The 19,331-nt window shown below is 39.8% G+C and overlaps 1 protein-coding gene across 2 annotated transcripts in view; it reads left to right on the forward strand.

The window, feature by feature from the left end:
* LOC132767385 (histone-arginine methyltransferase CARM1-like) overlaps positions 1-19,331 on the forward strand; it is a 74,460-nt gene that overhangs the window by 35,302 nt on the left and 19,827 nt on the right. For both annotated transcript variants that reach the window (XM_060762269.2, XM_060762270.2), the window contains exons 4-7: positions 95-199; positions 3,702-3,812; positions 10,134-10,311; positions 12,577-12,667. In XM_060762269.2, coding sequence (XP_060618252.2) covers positions 95-199; positions 3,702-3,812; positions 10,134-10,311; positions 12,577-12,667 — 485 coding nt within the window. The remainder of the gene's footprint in view (positions 1-94; positions 200-3,701; positions 3,813-10,133; positions 10,312-12,576; positions 12,668-19,331) is intronic.

Raw genomic sequence — 19,331 nt, forward strand, 5'->3', positions numbered from 1 at the left:
AATAAAGGTTTCACCTGTGAAGTGTAACGTGGAGATTTGGAAGATAATTTTTATACATATTTCTTCCCCTATTTCCCCCCTCATTTCCTTGTAGTTTTATGGCTGCTTATCTCAACAACAGAATATGATGCAGGATTTTGTGAGGACGGCCACTTATCACAGAGCAATACTCCAGAACCATATCGATTTTAAAGATAAGGTAAGTTATGTTAGAAAATCTGGCAGTCTAACGATAAATATTTGCTCTGTGCCTGCCTGTCTGCAGTGCTGCCTCTTACACTGCATAATGTAGGCGTAAATATTAAGCCTATTTGTGCTTGCACTGCTGTGAAATATTCACACTAGTGAAGAATTAGGGGGAAATGTTTCTAAATCAGGGAGTTGCTACAAAACAGATACAAACTCGAGCACTACTTTTTCTTTAAAAATAAAAATATTTTTATAATTCCTGTTGATTTCAGAAACATTCCAGGAATACATGCTGCTCAAGCAATGGAGAAAAAGAGTTTGCTAGGCTGGTAACTAGGTGCAAAATAAATGAAATGAATTTCTTTCTTGTTGTCTTCATGTAATTTGAAAGGTCAGTGTTTGCAGACTTGAATATTCTCTGGACCTCTTTTTTAAAAAAAAATCCAGACGATTACCGTTAGAGCAGAGATCAGGCAACAAGACTGTTTTAATTAGATGTTTACATGGGTTTTAAAATACAAAATAAAGTTCAAGGGTGTTACATGGCCACATGGTTTCCTGGGTAACCAAGCATGGTTTCTTAACGTATACATAGAAATATGTCTTTTCTTTCTCAGTGTGTCTTAGTTGGTCCTGAGCAGATGGAATGACTGTTCTTTTAAGAACAGAGTTGTTAACTCAGCACGGCTGTCAATATTTATAGGGGAGAACATTGGAACAGTTTGTGCGAGACTGACTGAGAAACGCTGAGAGAATAGAGACTGTATTTGTGCTGTGAGACTGAAAAATCTTAACTATATAGGACTGAAACCACTTCTGTTTAGGGGTTTCCATATTGAACCTATGGGGTACTTCCCCCTGTACATACGGGGCATATTTGGGTGGCACAAGAAAGCAGAATTTGAAAGCTACATGCAGTGACAGCAATTGGGTAATGTGCATGTTGTGATATGGAAACTGCATCATTTTGTTTCATTTTTGTGTGAACATTTTAAATGTTAAGTGACTTTTTGGAATCTTAGAAAATGTACAGGCTTCACCTACAATTGAAACTTTGCATTCTATAGGTTGAATCCATTAGCCAATTGAAAAATGGAACATTTTGCTTTCACATTTTATGAAATCAAAGCAAACATGGCTTTATATGTTTAATGTAACTTTTATGAAAAATGGTGTTCAGATACCATTCAGTTGTACCAAGCAAACTGGGGGGAAATAGTACTTAGTTTTTAAAAACCATCATGTGTCAAATCGATTTATTATTATGGCTTTATATCCATTTTGTCAGTGGTGATTCTCCACGGTGTGCGTTTCCTAGGACAATGCAATATAGAATGCATTCCCTACTGTGAGCTCATTTGTCTTAATGGGATTGCAGCATGGGATTTCTGCTGTAGTATACAGCCCCCTTCATTCTTCCCCATATCTTCCATGCTTTAGAATAGGGAATGCTGAATAGACATTTCCCCAGACTGTATTTGGGCACCATATCTCCCCAACCTAATGGCCCTGTTCTGTATTGTACATCTGAATGAACCATAGAATACATGTTTTCACCCTGACTTTCTGGTTCTTGGGAAAGATTGAAGTTATCATATAAAAACAAGTGCCAATAATAATAATAATAATAATTGATGATGATGATGATGATGATGATGATGATGATAAAAGCAATATTGACATGAATACTAAGCCAAAAGAGACAGACACAAACTGCAATCACCGTACTACGCCGTACAACAGAGTACGTCAGGCACTGTCTCAAACAGATATCTCATAAAAGTAATGTGCTCATTATTTATCACCTGAAAGGCTGAACTATGCCTGTTTTCATTCTCTCTCATGTTTCTTATCTCTAAAACAGGAGATGGAGAAAGAAGGGAAAAGTAGTGTCAGTGTGAAAATACGTTTGTATTTCTTATGTGCCACATTAATCTTTCAAGGAGAAACAAAATCTAGTGAAGCTCCTATATGAGTTGATTTCACTTTTGGTAGTGATGAAGAATCACAGATATGTGTGATCAAGCCCTTAGCCTGGAGGTCAGGGAGTTCTGACCAGACTGCACTCAGGAGTGTCCACTGAAGTTTATCAATGAAGCCTGAATTCTGTCAAAGAATATTAACACAGTTTTCAAGTGTTTCCAACAGGCGTTGTGGTATTCTTTTGTAACCACCAAATTACCCATTCAGTCTGGCTTTAAGAGGGAGCAGTGATGGTAATTTCAGGGCCTTGTTGAGATCTCATTCCAGATCAGGAGACACTGGCCTGAAAAGTCATCTCAAAACTGTAGCTGTGAATGTCCAGTATACTAGTTCTCAAATACAGAATGAACGAATAGACATTTATGGTGACAAGATAGTCCAAAAATTGTTGAAAGATGCAATGCATCACAGTGTTTCTGTATTGTCAAATGAAACCTTGGATGTGAGTAGCTCAGAACAGTTATCGCTCTCAGTAAGTATGCTGATGCCGAAGGTGCAGGAATAAGAGAAGACTATAGGCTTTGTGAAAATAAGTGATACGACAGATGGAGGGCTTGCAGACATTATTTTGAAAACACTGGAAAAAACTGGGCTGAACTTGCAATACTTGTGTGGACAAGTTTATGATGGAGCTGCTAATATGAATAGCCATATCAGTGGTTCACAGGCAGTTATATCATAGAAGTATCCAATGGCTGTCTATCACTCACTAAATTTAGCCTTAGCAAAGACTTGCAGCATTCCACCATTAAATTACCCATTAAGAGTCATTTTCAGATTTTTTTAGACTTGAAACTTGGTAGCTAAAATAGAAATTTGATTTAATTGAGTGTATGTAAAAATATAGAATGAGTCATAGGATTCAATTTTTTGTGTGTTATGGACCTACTCTTCATGATTCGCTACAAAAATGAAAATGTTTCTCTCTCTCACGCACACCTTTTTCCTGGCTATGGGACTGTGTGTGATCTATGATATAATCCAGCTTTGCCCTGTAATCAGGAATGATAATGAAGTAAAGTTTAAATCCAATCACCCCTAAACAGAATAGATACTTTGAATCAGTAGAATTTACATTAACATTAATGATTTGGTGTTTGATCTTACAATTCAAGCAATTGGATTTAGGGTAAAGTGTACTTCCAGATTGGTCTTTTATTGCACTGTCACCCTCTCCATAGAATGTGGCACCACTTTTGCTGCCATAGCCCAATGCTGTGGAATCCTGGGATGTGTCATTTGGTGGGACACCATAACAATTTGGCAGAGAGAGCTGAAGATCTTGTGAAGTTACAACTCCTAGGATTCTATTGAATTGAAGCATGGCAGTTGAAATGATACCGGCCTGCATTACATCCACAGTGTAGATGCACCTAAGTTAGGAACTGTCTCTGATTTGCTAGACTTCGTACTATATAAACATAGATATTCCACAGTCAGTTTTAGGTGGGACTATTTTACTTTCTACATCCATTGATAAATCCTTGGGACATAAAGTTTTACATCACCCCACTCTTTTTTATTTCAAGGTGGTCCTAGATGTTGGCTGTGGATCAGGAATCCTTTCGTTTTTTGCTGTGCAAGCTGGAGCTAGAAGAGTCTATGCTGTTGAAGCCAGCTCAGTGGCAAAATATGCTGAAGTGAGTATGTTGAATGTGTTCCAAATAATGAATTTGCTTTCCATGGCTGTCTGAATGTTAAATGAAGTAAATATTCATGCCTCTATAGTAAACTTAGAAGTATTAGCAGTTTAGGTCATTGTTATCTATCAAGTGTTTCTTCCATTTAATCCTTATCTATTTCATAGGGTTTTGTCAAGACTGTGTCTCATATTAACACACGTGCTTATTTCAGTGAGATTTATTTCCACTTCGTGTCTGTAGTCCCGTATACCTTGGATTCACTTTTCAGAAATATTGTATGTGTGATAAAAGGATACTCAGTTCAACAACCTCCTTAAAACATTGGTGGAGGCAAAACTGGGGGGATTATTTGCTTTCCTCGGAATGTAAACACATTACTTATGAAGAGCTGCTTCACGTATTTGAAAAAAATGTGGGCTAAGTATAGATGGAAGTATTTTAGCAAATAATATTAATAAGTAAGTTGAAATTGCTAAAGCCATTACTTTTGATTAGAACTCAAATATCATATCCTTTTATAGCCTACCATTTTTCTAAATCTGAAACACAGTAGAACTCTTAGAGTGTGAAACAAAATTATAAGAAGATTGAACCACCAGTTCCCCCTGGGAGAAACCTAATACTGATTAATCTTAATGATGGGCGGCATATCTCTAGGGAAAGTAGAGTCCCCCTCGCCGGCACCTTGACCCCACTACAGGGAAACAAATCATGTCATATTGGTCTCAGTCCAAAAGGGACCAGCCTGTTATCGGAAAAGGTGTTGACTGCAGAAACAGAAACACCTAGGTCTAGCACATAAGGGTTCTCTGCATGTATATTTTTCCAACATGTAACTTTGATGGTCTAGCTCAGGGGTCCCCAAACTACGGCCCGCGGGCCGTATGCGGCCCGCTAAGGGCCTTTATCCGGCCCGCGCGGCCTGTCCTGGCCTGTCCAAAGCCCCTCGCCGCGCGGCGTGTCCAAAGCCCCTCGCCGCGCGGCGTGTCCAAAGCCCCTCGCCGCTGCCGCCAATGGCGTCTGCTCTGCTGCACTTCTCCCTCCACAGGCTTCTCCTTCCACACGGGATGGAGAGGCCTGTGGAGGAAGAAGCGCAGCAGAGCGGGTGCCATTCCTCTGTAACAGAAAATCCCTGGTGGCGCGAATGGTGGAAGCGGTGCCGGGTGGGCGTGGCCAGGCTTCCGGGCCAGGGAAGCCAGCATCGCTTGGCCACGCCCACCCGGCGCCGCCTCCACCGTTTGCGCACGCCTTCCTTGCCACCAGGGATAGTCTGTTACAGAGGAATGAATGGCGTCCACTCTGCTGCGCTCTCTGTTCTCCGTGGGAGAGCAGAGAGCGCTTCTCCCTCCACAGGCTTCTCCATCCCGCGCTGCTCTGGAAAGGTTTGGCCCAAATCTATTGTTGATGAGGTTCAGAATGCTCTGTGATTGTAGGTGAACTACAAATCCCAGCAACTACAACTCACAAATGTCAAGATTCTATTTCCCCCATACTCCACCAGTGTTCACATTTGGGCATATGGAATATTCGTGCCAAGTCTGGGCCAGATCTTTCATTGAATCCACAGTGATTTATGGAGGCAGGTGAACTACAACTCCAAAACTCAAGGTCAATGCCCACCAAACCCTTCCAGTATTTTCTGTTGTTCATGGGAGTTCTGTGTACCAAGACTAGTTCAATTCCATCATTGGTGGAGTTTAGAATGCTCTTTGATTGCAGGTGAACTATAAATCCCAGCAAATACAACCCCCAAATGCCACCAGTGTTCACATTTGGGCATATTGAGTATCAGTGCCAAGTTTGGTCCAGATCCATCCTTGTTTGAGTCCACAGTGATCTCTGGATGTAGGTGAACTGCAACTCCCAAACTCAAGGTCAGTGCTCACCAAACCCAGTATTTTCTGTTGGTCATGGGAGAACTGTGTGCTAAGTTTGGTTTAATTCCATCGTTGATGGGGTTCATAATGTTCTTTGATTATAGGTAAACTATAAATCCCAGCAACTACAACTCCCAAATGACAACATCAATTTTTTTTTGAGTGAAGGACATACATTGGGTTGTTAGGTATCCAGTGGTTTTTGAGTTCTGTTAATTCCACAAACGAACATTACATTTTTATTTATATAGATTTATTTCCTATATTTATACCCTGCCCTTCTCCCCCTGAAAGGGGACTGACTCATGCTTACATATTTCAAAAACCACTTTCAAAAAGACAAAATAGAATGCTTTCCTCATTTTAATTGGAACTATTTTATCTCCAGAAATGCTAAAACCATGCTTTATGTTCAGATTGTAACAATAAAAATACATCATGCATATCAGATATTTACATTACAATTCATAACAGTAGCAAAATAGGACATATGCAGTGTGCATAGGAATTTGGTCATCTTTAAAAAAAAAAAAAAACTATAGTCCGGCCCTCCCAACGGTCTGGGGGACAGTAATCCGGCCCCCCGTTTAAAAGGTTTGAGGACCCCTCATCTAGCTCAATGGAGCTCAACCTGCGGTTCCCCAGGTGTTTTGGACTACAACTCCCAGAAATCCCAGCCAGTTTACCAGCCATTAGGTTTTCTTGGAATTGAAAGCTAAAACATCCGGGGACCCACACGTTGAGAACCATTAGTGTAGCCCAATTCTTTATCTGGTTATCTGAATATTTTGGCTATTCCCAAATGCATTTGGACAGATACAATTGCATTGTAGAACTGTATAATTAAAAATAATGTGAGTTATAATCAAGATCATGTGTTGTGTTGTTGTTCCAGTGGTGTAATCTACCAAATGAATTCATAGGCATGTAAAAAAGTTATTTGGTTGAAAGTGAAAAAAGAAAAAAGGCCACTTCATTATAACTGGTTTTTAGTTTAGTATGTTGAGTTTTCTCATGTATGACTCAATAGTTTGGACCAGTGGACAAAAGGGGTGGAGTCAAGTTAAAGGCTGAAAACCTGGGATACTTACCAAAAGTCATCATGCATCATAAAGATTGCCAGCGCTGGAGTGTGTGCAGGTTTTCTTTATTCATGTAGATGAGCTCCAGATCACCACATACTTGAATATTGTGGTCATAAATTTAATTGTAATTATATTCTAATGAAATCCAGAGTAGTCTCCAAATAAATGTTTAAATACTTCTGTCTCCTGTATAAAGACCCAAAAAGAAAGTAGTGTTACGCACAAGAGAATTTATGGAGAGCACTTGAACAAACAGGACATACGAGCAATTACGCATGAGAAAAAGTTGTCTGGATGGAAGAGGTCAACTCTTTTTGGGATCACTAGATGTAAAAAATTAGCCCTTGAGGAATACAGTGTAATTTGACATATAGGAGATTAGTGTGTGAGAGAAAGAGATGCAATTTAGAAGTTTTAAATAAGTAGTCAATGATGTTACATTCAATTTCTCTTTAATAAATCATATTTGCCTCTGAAAATAGCATGTAACAGATATGGGAAAGCTTAAATTTAGACACATGGCATCTGGGCTGATAGCAAGATTAGTGCTGTTTGGTGGAGATAGAAGATGAGTACTCTTACATAAGAACAAGGGCAACTAGGAGGTCTCCAAAGTCAGGCACATAATGGGAGAAGAAGAAGCCCACACTTGAGAGGCAGAGGTGGGGATAAGCGGTAGTCCTAACAAGCACCACATACATAGATGATAAATACTTCAACTAGGAAGTTACCAGAACATGGCTCACCAGATAAACTCTACTCAGGTTGGAATCATAGGTTATCTACCATTTTCAGTATGGTTTCAGCTTTTGGCGGAATTGGTCAAGTAGTAAAAGTTACATATAAGAACACTGGAAGTTGTTCATTGAGTTAAGAATTCAAGTATGCATAAGAAGTATGGAAATAGTTGTTCTAAATGCATCTCCTGGTTTATTTACAGGAGCTCAGATGGCTCTCCCATCTTCTAGACAAAATATTAAAGAACTAGATTTCCTAAGGAAATAGCATGTAGACCAGCAACAGATTATAGTGATAAGCAGTGGAGAGATTTTGCATTACATTGCACTTAATTTTAGAAGAGTATACTCTTGCTTCCTCCTGAAAGGGAAGAGTAGTGCAATATCATTGTACAGGGCGATAACAATTATTATATGCTCAGGAAAACCCACAAATATTTTCAACCTTATTAAAACATAAAGGTTCCTAGACTGCAACCCCCTTTTTGTGCCATAATAAGATTACCTTATATTCTGGCGTATAAGACTACTTTTTAACCCAAGAAAACCTTCTCAAAAGTCAGGGGTCGTCTTAGACATGGGAGTCGTTTTATACGCTGGAGTAGCCTTATGAATGGGAGTCGTCTTATATGCGGGAGTAGTCTTATAGCCGGGAGTTATCTTATAGAGTGGGTGCTGAAGCTTCCAATCCGGATTGGAGAATCTGTGGTTGCTGCATATTGTGGGGGGAGCTCAAAAATGGCAGTGGCCGCGTCCCTGCCATATTGAGCGACTGTATGAAAGCATTAAGGACGACGCTGTACAAGTACAGGAGAAGAAAATCCATCAGGATTCGTGGACTTAATGCAGTCCCGATGGTGAGGTGAAAGGGCGCCTCACCAGGAAGGTATAAGTGAAGGGCGGAGCAAGCTGCAGGCATCTGGGGCACTCGGGATATGGAAAAAAGAGATAGAGTGGCTCTGGGCCCAGAAAAACACAAGTCTTTTACCTGTCTGGCCCACCCTTGTATCCTATTACCGTACCGCCTCCTCTGCCTCTCAGATCTTGCTCCTGAAGACTGCAGTGAAGCAGTGCAGGTGTGCAGATGTGAGATCTGAGAGGCAGAGAAGGAGGTATAGTAATAGGAAAATTACCATATTGAAATAAAATCTGATGCTTTTAAAAATTTATTTGGTGCGTGTTGGAAGAGGGGTAATCTTATACAATGAGTATATCCCAAACTCTATATTTTGACTGGAAAAGTTGGGGGTCATCTTATATGCCGGAATATACAGTAGTTTTGAAGAAAATAAAATATTCCCTTTTTCTTCTGCAATATGTAATTTCAAGATCAGTTCATTGTCACTCCATTCAAATTACTATGTTTGATGGTTGATAGAAAAAAACCATATTTGGCTAGCCCGAGAAAGAAAATATTGGGAAAAGGGTCATCTGGCAATCATTCTATTGCTAGATTTTGGGTGGGCCATCTGGCAGCCATACTGTTAACAATTTAAAATGCATTGCCGTATAGGTTACAGAAAGAATAATCTGGTACCTATGAATCTCTACACAAGGCTGTATTCTTCTCAATCTATACACCAACATCTGCTGAGACTTTTCTGTTCATGCTTTCATACCAAGCAATCAGTCTATTTGAGGAAGAACATGGTTCTTAGAATTTAAGTTAATTGAACTGATTTTGTATTTAATTAAAGTATTTATTTATTGTGTCGGAAACAAATTGAGAATATAGTTAAATGCATAGGAAAACCACAAGCAAATTTAAAAACAGTTGTCATGTATTTAAAAAAACCCCAAAGTTTAAATCTTGGCATCATATTAAATATCCTTTCACCAGTAGCTGGCCACTTGGAGTGCCTCTGGTGTCGCTGTAAGAAGGTCCTCCGTTGTGCATGCTATAGGGCTTGGACTGCATTGTAGTAGGTGGTCTGTGGTTTGCTCTTCTTCACACTCGCATTACATGGACTCCACTTTGTAGCCCCATTTCTTAAGGTTAGCTCCTCATCTCGTGGTGCCAGAGTGCAGTCTGTTCAGCGACTTTCAAGTTGCCCAGTCTTCTATGTGCAACATTTAATTCAAGTGAAGCGTACAGTTAAACAGCTTCAGGCCTAATTGAAGGTTTCATTGAACTTATCTCTTTTTCTTCCATTTATCAGTAAAATATAACATGTTATAGATGTGAAGTGGCTCTGAAAGGAGCTTCAGAGTTATTTTAAAATTCTATAACCTCAGTGCAATGATACAGTGTATATTTGCCTATTATTCTATAAGTGGAAAAGTGTGTCTCATTTTAGATGGGGATTGTAGTAAATAGTAATGTTGGCAGAAACAGCTACTTTGCTAATATATTTCAATAAGTACTGCTTTCTAGCCCATCCCACTTAATCCAGTCTTACTGAGTATCAGCTGCTGTGAGCAGCAAAGGTCTGTTCTCCTGTTGATCTGGATGTAGCAGATTGGGTTTTTAAAATCCTAATTCCTGCTTTACAACAAACAGCTTGTTAGACTGTCGTGTTATAGGCTTCTTCCAATTAATCTGTTGAATTGATGCTGCCTTATATTATTTATGGATTAAAGAAATGAATACCTTTTGGCTTTTCAACTTCCTCTTTACAGATTCTGGTACAAAGTAACAGTCTTTCTGATAAGATCAAAGTTATGTCAGGAAAAATTGAAGAAATCTCGCTGCCTGAGACGGTAGATGTTATTGTTTCTGAACCAATGGGTTACATGCTCTTCAATGAAAGGATGCTGGAAAGTTACCTCCACTCCAAGAAATGGCTGAAGTCAAATGGTGAGTCTCAAAGTTTGCCAGCGGTTGACTTGATGAGTGCAGAATTTGGGGATTGGCAGAAACTTGAGATCTGCAGAAAAGACACCTCTAAGGTGAATCAGAAAGTGTGGTGGTTCACAAAGCCTTCTGGGTATATCAATGCCTTATAATGCTACATCATACCAGCTTTACTATTTTGACTTTTGAGCCTGATAGAACATGTCTTGGACTCCACGGAAGACAGAAATCACAAGATTGCTAAATGATAGTTCTGGCTTCCATTACTGAGAAATAGCTCAGAAAAACACTCGGTAACTCCAGTAGATTTTTGTTTTTGTAAGGGTGTGACAGGATTAAAAAATTAGATTCTACTTACTAATTATTGAACAGAGGGGTGTTTTCTCTATTTTTCTTCAGTGTATCCTGTAGGTTATGTGGAGTTACTACTTAATTTCTAAACTAAGAAGGAAGTGGCTCTAATGTGGCATAGTGAAGATGTTTGCTCTTATGTTAAGTCTTCCTCTGCAACTTGCAAACTAAAAGCTATTCCTTTTAGCCCAAATACTGATCAGGTTTGCCAATTTGTAGCTCTTTGAGTCTGGAACAGAGCTTTCCAGTTTTTAGACATGCATCATTTCACAACACAGTAATTCAGGTTTTCTAGCAAACGGGAAGTTAAACCAACGCCTTATAAGAGATATGGACACATAAATAAATTGGCACACAACAGATCTCACGAAAGGCTTTCATTTATATTTTTAAAATATATGATTTGTATGATAATAGCGTACATATCTGAAGTTTTTATCATTTCTCATTACATTCACACAGCACACTTATACACTGCAGCTGATAAGTTAACATGCCACACAAAGTTTGGAAAGCTCTGGTCTAGAATGACGTGTTTTTTTCAAAATTCCTTTCTTTTTTATAAAAAAAACACTCTTTAAATGAGTTGCTGTGAGTTTTCCGGACTGTATGGCCATGTTCCAGAAGCATTCTCTCCTGATGTTTCACCTGCATCTATGGCAGGCATCCTCAGAGGTTGTGAATTACATACCTTACAACCTCTGAGAATGCCTGCCATAGATGCAGGCGAAACGTCAGGAGAGAATGCTTCTGGAACATGGCCATACAGCCCGGAAAACTCAGAGCAACCCAGTGATTCTGGCCATGAAAGCCTTCAACAACACCCTTTAAATGTTCCCATGTACTGCTTGAAAAATCAAATTCTACTTAGAGAGCAGATTATGCTAACATACTAGACCCTTTTCTTTCTTGATCTGTACAATGGAGATGTTTTTCCTTTCGAAATTGATACAGATGTATTTGGGTTTATAAAGCCTTTCGAGTTCTCCTGTGAACTCTAAGATTGATATTGTGAAGCAACGTACACTGAGTGAATATTGAATTCAGTATAGGAATAAATAGATGTCAGAATTCATTTTTATGCGGTTATCTAGCTTGCAATAGCATTGTTTTATTATGACAATGCTTCTCACCATCTCAAACCGTACTGTGAAGAAATTGTTCTCTGGCTAATGTTGATTATGCAGGTATCTCAATTTCCTGTATCTCTTTCATAGACTAGTTCATCTCTGCATTGCTTGGTATGCTGGTTATAACAAATTCACTTATGGTCTTATTTTCATAGTTGTTGGGTTAAGTTCTTTTTTGCTGGAAATCCTGATTACTATATTCCATGTTTGACACTGTGGTTAGTATTAAGTTTTTATTGTGTTCTCTCTTGTGTGTTCCACATTGTTTATGAGAAGGCCGTAAGTTTTGTGAAGTGCTTTGTATCCTTTCGATATCCTTAGTTAAATACATATTAACATTAACACTATCAGCTTTGGAAATGATCATTGATGGATGGCTTTAAAGTTGGTGTTCTCTTAGTGATTATGTATTTACAGCTATGCATTGTTATGGTTGCTAAGAAATTTTATCCCATTCCTCCTGCTGTGATGGATGAACTAGAATAGAATCTTGCTTTTGATTTAAGAAAATTAAATACATAATTATCTTAAATGTGTTAAAACAACAACAAAAAAGCTCACAGCAGCATTTTTGAATTACCATCTTAAGAGTTCTGTTGTTGCTGGTGGACTTCCTGAAATGTGGCCAGGAATTAAATCATAAATTATTACCCCTCTGGAATGATGGAAGATAAACTGTTTGAGATGGAGAGTGGATGATGTTTATAGGATATTTTCAACAAATGTTTTAGTAGGGCTACGCAGAAGACTTGAACTTTGCTACTGTATATTATCTTTTGTTCACTAGGAATGATGTTTCCAACATTTAGTGACATTCATTTGGCTCCTTTTTCCGATGAACAGCTCTACATGGAACACTACTCCAGAGCCAATTTTTGGTAATGATTATTTAACTTTTTTCACAAAAAAGAAAGAAAAAAATGTCTGTGCTTGGCAACCTAACAGAGGTTTTCAAATGATAATGCTTTTTGAAATCATCTGTCAGAAAAAGTGAAAAGTCTTCATTGTTTTCTAACTACATTTCTGTTTCATTGGTTTTGCTGCTGTGCCACTTGGGATGTTTATTTATTTGTGTGATGCTTATCAATAGGCCCTAGATTTTGATGACTTGCTGATTTAAACCTGTATTGTGTGAGGCTTTCTACTGTCTCAGTAAGAAGTGGCTACCTGTGATGAGATTATTATATGCAGTGGTTGACAGTGCTTTGTCCATGGCAGAAGTCTATTCATATCGGAGAGCTGGTTGTGCTCAAGGAGTCGTTTGCTTGTGTAGCTTGTGTATATGACAGTTCAGAATTGGGTTGTGATTTATTCAGGATCGTCTTGCATCCATAAAGGGAGAAGAGCAGAATTGATAAAGGTGGAATTGCTATTTAGGTATCAGTAAGATGGTAGGATAATACGTTCTTCTGTAATGATATTATATTTATGGCCATATCTCATAGTTGTCATTTAGTTTGTGTTGTATGTCAGCCTGTGATTGTATTGATGTGCATGATGGAAATGATGTTCATGTTGATGTGCATGATGGGTATGGTGTTCCTGGTGATGGGCCTGAGTTAAGTTCAGAAGAGATGCCTGAGCTGTTTCAGGAAGATTCCCAGGACTCCAGTCCTGGGAGCAACCTTTCACTGCTTTTCTCAGAGCAACTAGTCTGAAAATGATGCTGGGATTGATTTGCTAGGTATAGAGGCTAATGAGGACAAAGATAGTGAAACCTTGGTCAGAAAGCGAAGTTTTAATAAACAGAGACAGGGCTTTCAGAAATTGAGGTGATCCCTTTGTCTATAGCAGAAAAAAGAGAACAAACCATTATCTAGTGGGAAAGTCAAGAAGAATGCTTTCTTGTCAGTTTTGGGCTCTGGAAAAAGCTTATAATGATTCATGAGAGTGAATTGTCTCAGTCAAGGAAACGTTACTATGTATCACGGCCTTGGTTTCAAGTGCTCTACGTTTCATGCACCAAGTTTTTTGCCAAGTGTAAGTTTTCCTCATGGGATTTTCCTGCCATTTTGTTTCATGGTTTCATGTTTTATTTTTTGCTTATGAGTTTTACTGTGATATTTGTATGTTGTTGTTGTTGGCGGCCTTGGCCTTTGTAAGCCGCATCGAGTCCTTCGGAAGATTTTGCGGGGTATAAATAAAGATAATAATAATAATAATAATAATAATAATGTTCCCTGCTTCATGGATTTCTATAGACTCATTGATCTGGTTCTCCTTTGTAGCTCATAAACTATTTTGTATTTTTACTGTTTTTCTACTTTTTATTGCTTTGCTTACATATATTGTACAATAAACATATATTGTACAATAAACTGCTTTCTGATTTTACTAAGATCCTGTGATAGTAAGCCCAGATGTTGAATGTGGATTATGGGGCTGAAGTTCTATGGCTGAAACCTGACTTATATTAAGGGATGAATCTAGGTTGGCTCTTGATCATATTCATATAATGACTTTCTTCACTGTGAAAAATCATATACTGTATCCCTTTACATTCTTATGGGATAATTTAAGTGTTGAGATGATTAATTTAAATAGCAATTGTGATATAGTCAGACAAGCAGTCTACATTCCGAAAGAGGTAGAGTCCTATCCCTTCATTGTTCACTAATGGTCTTATTCATAAAATGTTGTGCTATGAGGTATCATCATATTAGCCATTTCTTTTTATTTGTCAGCTTCTTACTTAATAGGGGCTATATTCTTAGACTTTGCATGATGACTTACAGATCATGAATAGTAGTGAACCTTATTGAAATGGGGGGTCTTCTGGTCTAAGACTACCATATGGTCACACTGGTAGGCCTAAAAAATGCCTATAGAGGACTCATTTTGTCAGATGTGGATAAATGAAACCATGGATACTGGTCCTTAAGATATGGGGGGCATACTGTACATAGACAATGCATATAACTAGATCCATTTCAATCTGGTTTCAGGCCTGGCTATGGGACGGAAATAGCTTTGGTTCTTGGTAGATGACCTATGCAGAGAGCTAGACAGGGGGAGTGTGTCCCTGTTGGTTCTCCTGGACTTGTTAATGGATTTTGATACTATCAGCCATGGTATCCTTTTGGGCTGTCTTGCTGTGATGGGACTGGGAGGCACTGTTTTACAGTAGCTCTGTTCCTTCCTGAAGGGGCGTACCCAGAAGGTGGTGCTAGGAAATCCCTACCCACTTTCCTGTGGTGTTCCTCAGGTTTCTGTTTTGTTCCTCATGCTATTTAACATATACATGAAACCACTGGAAAAGCTCATCCAGAGTTTTGGAGTGTGGTGGCATCTATATGCAGGTGACACCCAAATCTACTACTCCTTTCCAGTAATTGACTAGATGAGGGCAAACAAACTGAAACTTAATCCAGACAAGATAGAAGTGCTCCTGGTCAGTCGGAAGGCAGATCAGGGAATAGACATCCAGTTTGTTCTGGATGGAGTTACACTCCCTTTGGAAGACACAGGCCCACAGTTTAGGGGTCCTCCTGGACTCAGCGTTGAACCTGCAGGCCCAGGTATCTGCGGTAGCCAGAAGGGCACTTGTACAATTAAAACTTGTTTGCCAGTTGTGTCTGTTCTTTGAGAAGCCAGATCTGTCCATGATGGTACATGCCTTCATTACCCCCCCATCTGGATCACTGTAACTCTGTGCGGGGGCTGCCTTCGAAGAGTGCTTGGAAACTTCAGCTGGTCCAAAGAGCTGCAGTCAGGTTGCTAACTGGGGCTGGCTACAGCCAGCGGACAACTCCCCTGTTGCATCAGCTCCACTTGCTGTCAGTTGTTTCCAGGCACAATTGGAAGTGCTGGTTATGACTTTTAAAGTGCTAGATGCCCTAGTTCTAGGCTATTTCATAGAATCATAGAATCATAGAATCAAAGAGTTGGAAGAGACCTCATGGGCCATCCAGTCCAACCCCCTGCCAAGAAGCAGGAATATTGCATTCAAATCACCCCTGACAAATGGCCATCCAGCCTCTGCTTAAAAGCTTCCAAAGAAGGAGCCTCCACCACACTCCGGGGCAGAGAGTTCCACTGCTGAACGGCTCTCACAGTCAGGAAGTTCTTCCTAATGTTCAGATGGAATCTCCTCTCTTGTAGTTTGAAGCCATTGTTCCGCGTCCTAGTCTCCAAGGAAGCAGAAAACAAGCTTGCTCCCTCCTCCCTGTGGCTTCCTCTCACATATTTATACATGGCTATCATATCTCCTCTCAGCCTTCTCTTCTTCAGGCTAAACATGCCCAGTTCCCTAAGCCGCTCCTCATAGGGCTTGTTCTCCAGACCCTTGATCATTTTAGTCGCCCTCCTCTGGACACATTCCAGCTTGTCAATATCTCTCTTGAATTGTGGTGCCCAGAATTGGACACAATATTCCAGATGTGGTCTAACCAAAGCAGAATAGAGGGGTAGCATTACTTCCTTAGATCTAGACACTATGCTCCTATTGATGCAGGCCAAAATCCCATTGGCTTTTTTTGCCGCCACATCACATTGTTGGCTCATGTTTAACTTGTTGTCCACGAGGACTCCAAGATCTTTTTCACACGTACTGCTCTCGAGCCAGGCGTCCCCCATTCTGTATCTTTGCATTTCATTTTTTCTGCCAAAGTGGAGTATCTTGCATTTGTCACTGTTGAACTTCATTTTGTTAGTTTTGGCCCATCTCTCTAATCTGTCAAGATCGTTTTGAATTCTGCTCCTGTCCTCTGGACTATTGGCTATCCCTCCCAATTTGGTGTCATCTGCAAACTTGATGATCATGCCTTCTAGCCCTTCATCTAAGTCATTAATGAAGATGTTGAACAGGACCGGGCCCAGGACGGAACCCTGCGGCACTCCGCTCGTCACTTCTTTCCAAGATGAAGAGGAAGCATTAGTGAGCACTCTCTGTGTTCGTCCACTTAACCAATTACAGATCCACTTCACCGTAGTTTTGCCTAGCCCACATTGGACTAGTTTCCTTGCCAGAAGGTCATGGGGGACCTTGTCGAAGGCCTTACTGAAATCCAGGTACGCTACATCCACGGCATTCCCCGCATCTACCCAGCTTGTAGCTCTATCGAAGAAAGAGATCAGATTAGTCTGGCATGACTTGTTTTTGATAAATCCATGTTGACTATTAGCGATGACTGCATTTGTTTCTAAGTGTTTGCAGACCGCTTCCTTAACAATCTTTTCCAGAATCTTGCCCGGTATCGACGTGAGGCTGACCGGACGGTAGTTGTTTGGGTCGTCCTTTTTTCCCTTCTTGAAGATTGGGACCACATTGGCCCTCCTCCAATCTGCTGGAACTTCTCCCGTTCTCCAAGAACTCTCAAATATGGTTGCCAATGGTTCCGAAATGACTTCCGCTAGTTCCTTCAATACTCTGGGATGTAGTTGATCTGGCCCTGGGGACTTGAACTCATTAAGAGCGGCCAGGTATTCCTGGACGACTTCTTTCCCAATTTGGGGTTGGATGTCCTCCAATCCCTCATCCACTCCATCTTGCTGAGGTTGAAGACTCTCTTTTTGTGAGAAGACCGAGGCAAAGAAGGCATTAAGTAGTTCTGCCTTTTCCCTGTCCCCTGTCAGCATTGCCCCATCTTCTCCTCGAAGAGGTCCTATCGCCTCCTTGTTTTTCCTTTTTCTACTGACATAAGAATAGAAGCCCTTTTTATTGTTTTTGATGTCCCTGGCAAGTCTGAGCTCGTTTTTTGCTTTAGCTTTGCGGACCTTTTCCCTACAGGTGTTGGCTATTTGTTTGAATTCTTCTTTGGTGATTTCTCCCTTTTTCCACTTTGACTGACCTCATCTCCTTTATGAACCTGTCCGGGCCCTAAGATCTTCAGGAGAAGGCCCTTCTCTCAGCCCCACCTCCAACTCAATCTCGATGGTGGGAATGAAAGAGTGGGCCTTCTTGGTAGCTGCCCCTTAACTCTGGAACTCCTTGCCCAGGGAAGATGGAATAGGTACAAACTGAGGGGTAGGTTTCTCTCACTTATTGTTATCTCACAACTATGAGTCATTTCTAAAGCAAATGTTTGTAACTGGGATGAACTTGTGGGCCTCTATGCCTTGTGGTGGCCTTGGATGCCCCCTGCTATGTTCACTGACATTAAAAGGGATAGACTCCAATAGAAAAGAGCCTTGGTTATGTATGAACTTTAAGAATGACTGTGCATTCATCCGCTTCAAAACCACCACATTCTTCCTTCTTTACAGATTTCACCCATTGCGGCTTATAACTGGTTTTATTTGTTAGTGGGCTTGCAAACTTTCTCCCCCATTATGAACTTTTTTTTTCTTACCTGAATCCATATTATTTCTACTCTTCATAATAACAAAGATAAACTGAAGTAGACAGTGTCTCGATTTTCTTTTTGATTATTTTGTATATTACGTCTGTGATCCATTAGATCATATTGGCAACGAAGGGATTTGCTGCATATGGGCATAGCAAGAGCGGGCAATTATAGCAGTGGCCAAGGGTATTTTCTCTTGCAGGCCACATCAATGCAACAGGAAATGATAATGCTCCACTTCTGGTTTTGGAAACTGGCCATATTTAAGTTGATTTTTGAAGGGTTTTTTTTTTCCAGAAGAGGGGGCCAAGAGAAAACAAATTAATTTTTTAATGACTTCAGTGTTTTTATCCAAATTTTTGATAACCTGGAGGTTTGGGGTCTTTGCAAGGACATCAGAAGAGGCAGAAAGTGTTCCCGGGAGCTTTCATCTTAATACAAGACCAATATAGTTGCTAAGCAATTTTTAAAAACTGCCAGCACACAAGACCTAACCCCATAAAGAGTTTTGTGCTATAATATGAATGTGTAGAGAATGGAAGAGAGTGGGCAACAGTTTTAAACTGAACCTTACCTCTTGAGATTATATGAGACTTTTGTGTATGTGAGAGAGTAGTATATAAATGGGGAGTGTGGGTGGCATGTGAATGTGGTATTGTGTACAAGTAATTTGAGTGGAGGGTATACAATGAATAGAAGAGTGTATAAAAGAGTTCAGGGACACACAGACTTACAATTTCAATTTGATACCAGTCTTTACCTGCTTCAGTTTTCTGCTAGAACATAAATGAATGCTTCTCTCTCATGTGATCACTGGTGACTCCGGTAGGTTTTAGCTGAGGGTAAGTAGTGTGGTATACTACATCTCCTCCTTTCATGCTCAGTTAATCCGTTGAATAATGTGGGGACAAGGATAGGCTGTGCTGAATCCAATCGAGAGTCTGCACCTAAGAATGCATGTATGTGTGTGTATGAGGGATAGTGTGTCAATAGAAGGACAGTGTGCTGTTGGGAATGTATCCTTCCATCCTTCCCCTTTTACCGCTATCCAAGACTCACTTAATAATAATAATAATAATAATAATAATAATAATAATAATAATTTATTTATTTATATTCCACTCTATCTCCCCAGAGGTTTGCAAAAGTTAAAACTTTCACAGCTAAAAGTTCACACCATACAAAAGTTTAACATGTAATGTAACTGAATTTAAAACAGTTAAAAGCATGGCTATTAAAAAGACAAAAGAAGATATCG

This window comes from Anolis sagrei, chromosome 2, assembly GCF_037176765.1.
Source record: "Anolis sagrei isolate rAnoSag1 chromosome 2, rAnoSag1.mat, whole genome shotgun sequence".
Lineage (NCBI taxonomy): Eukaryota > Metazoa > Chordata > Lepidosauria > Squamata > Dactyloidae > Anolis > Anolis sagrei.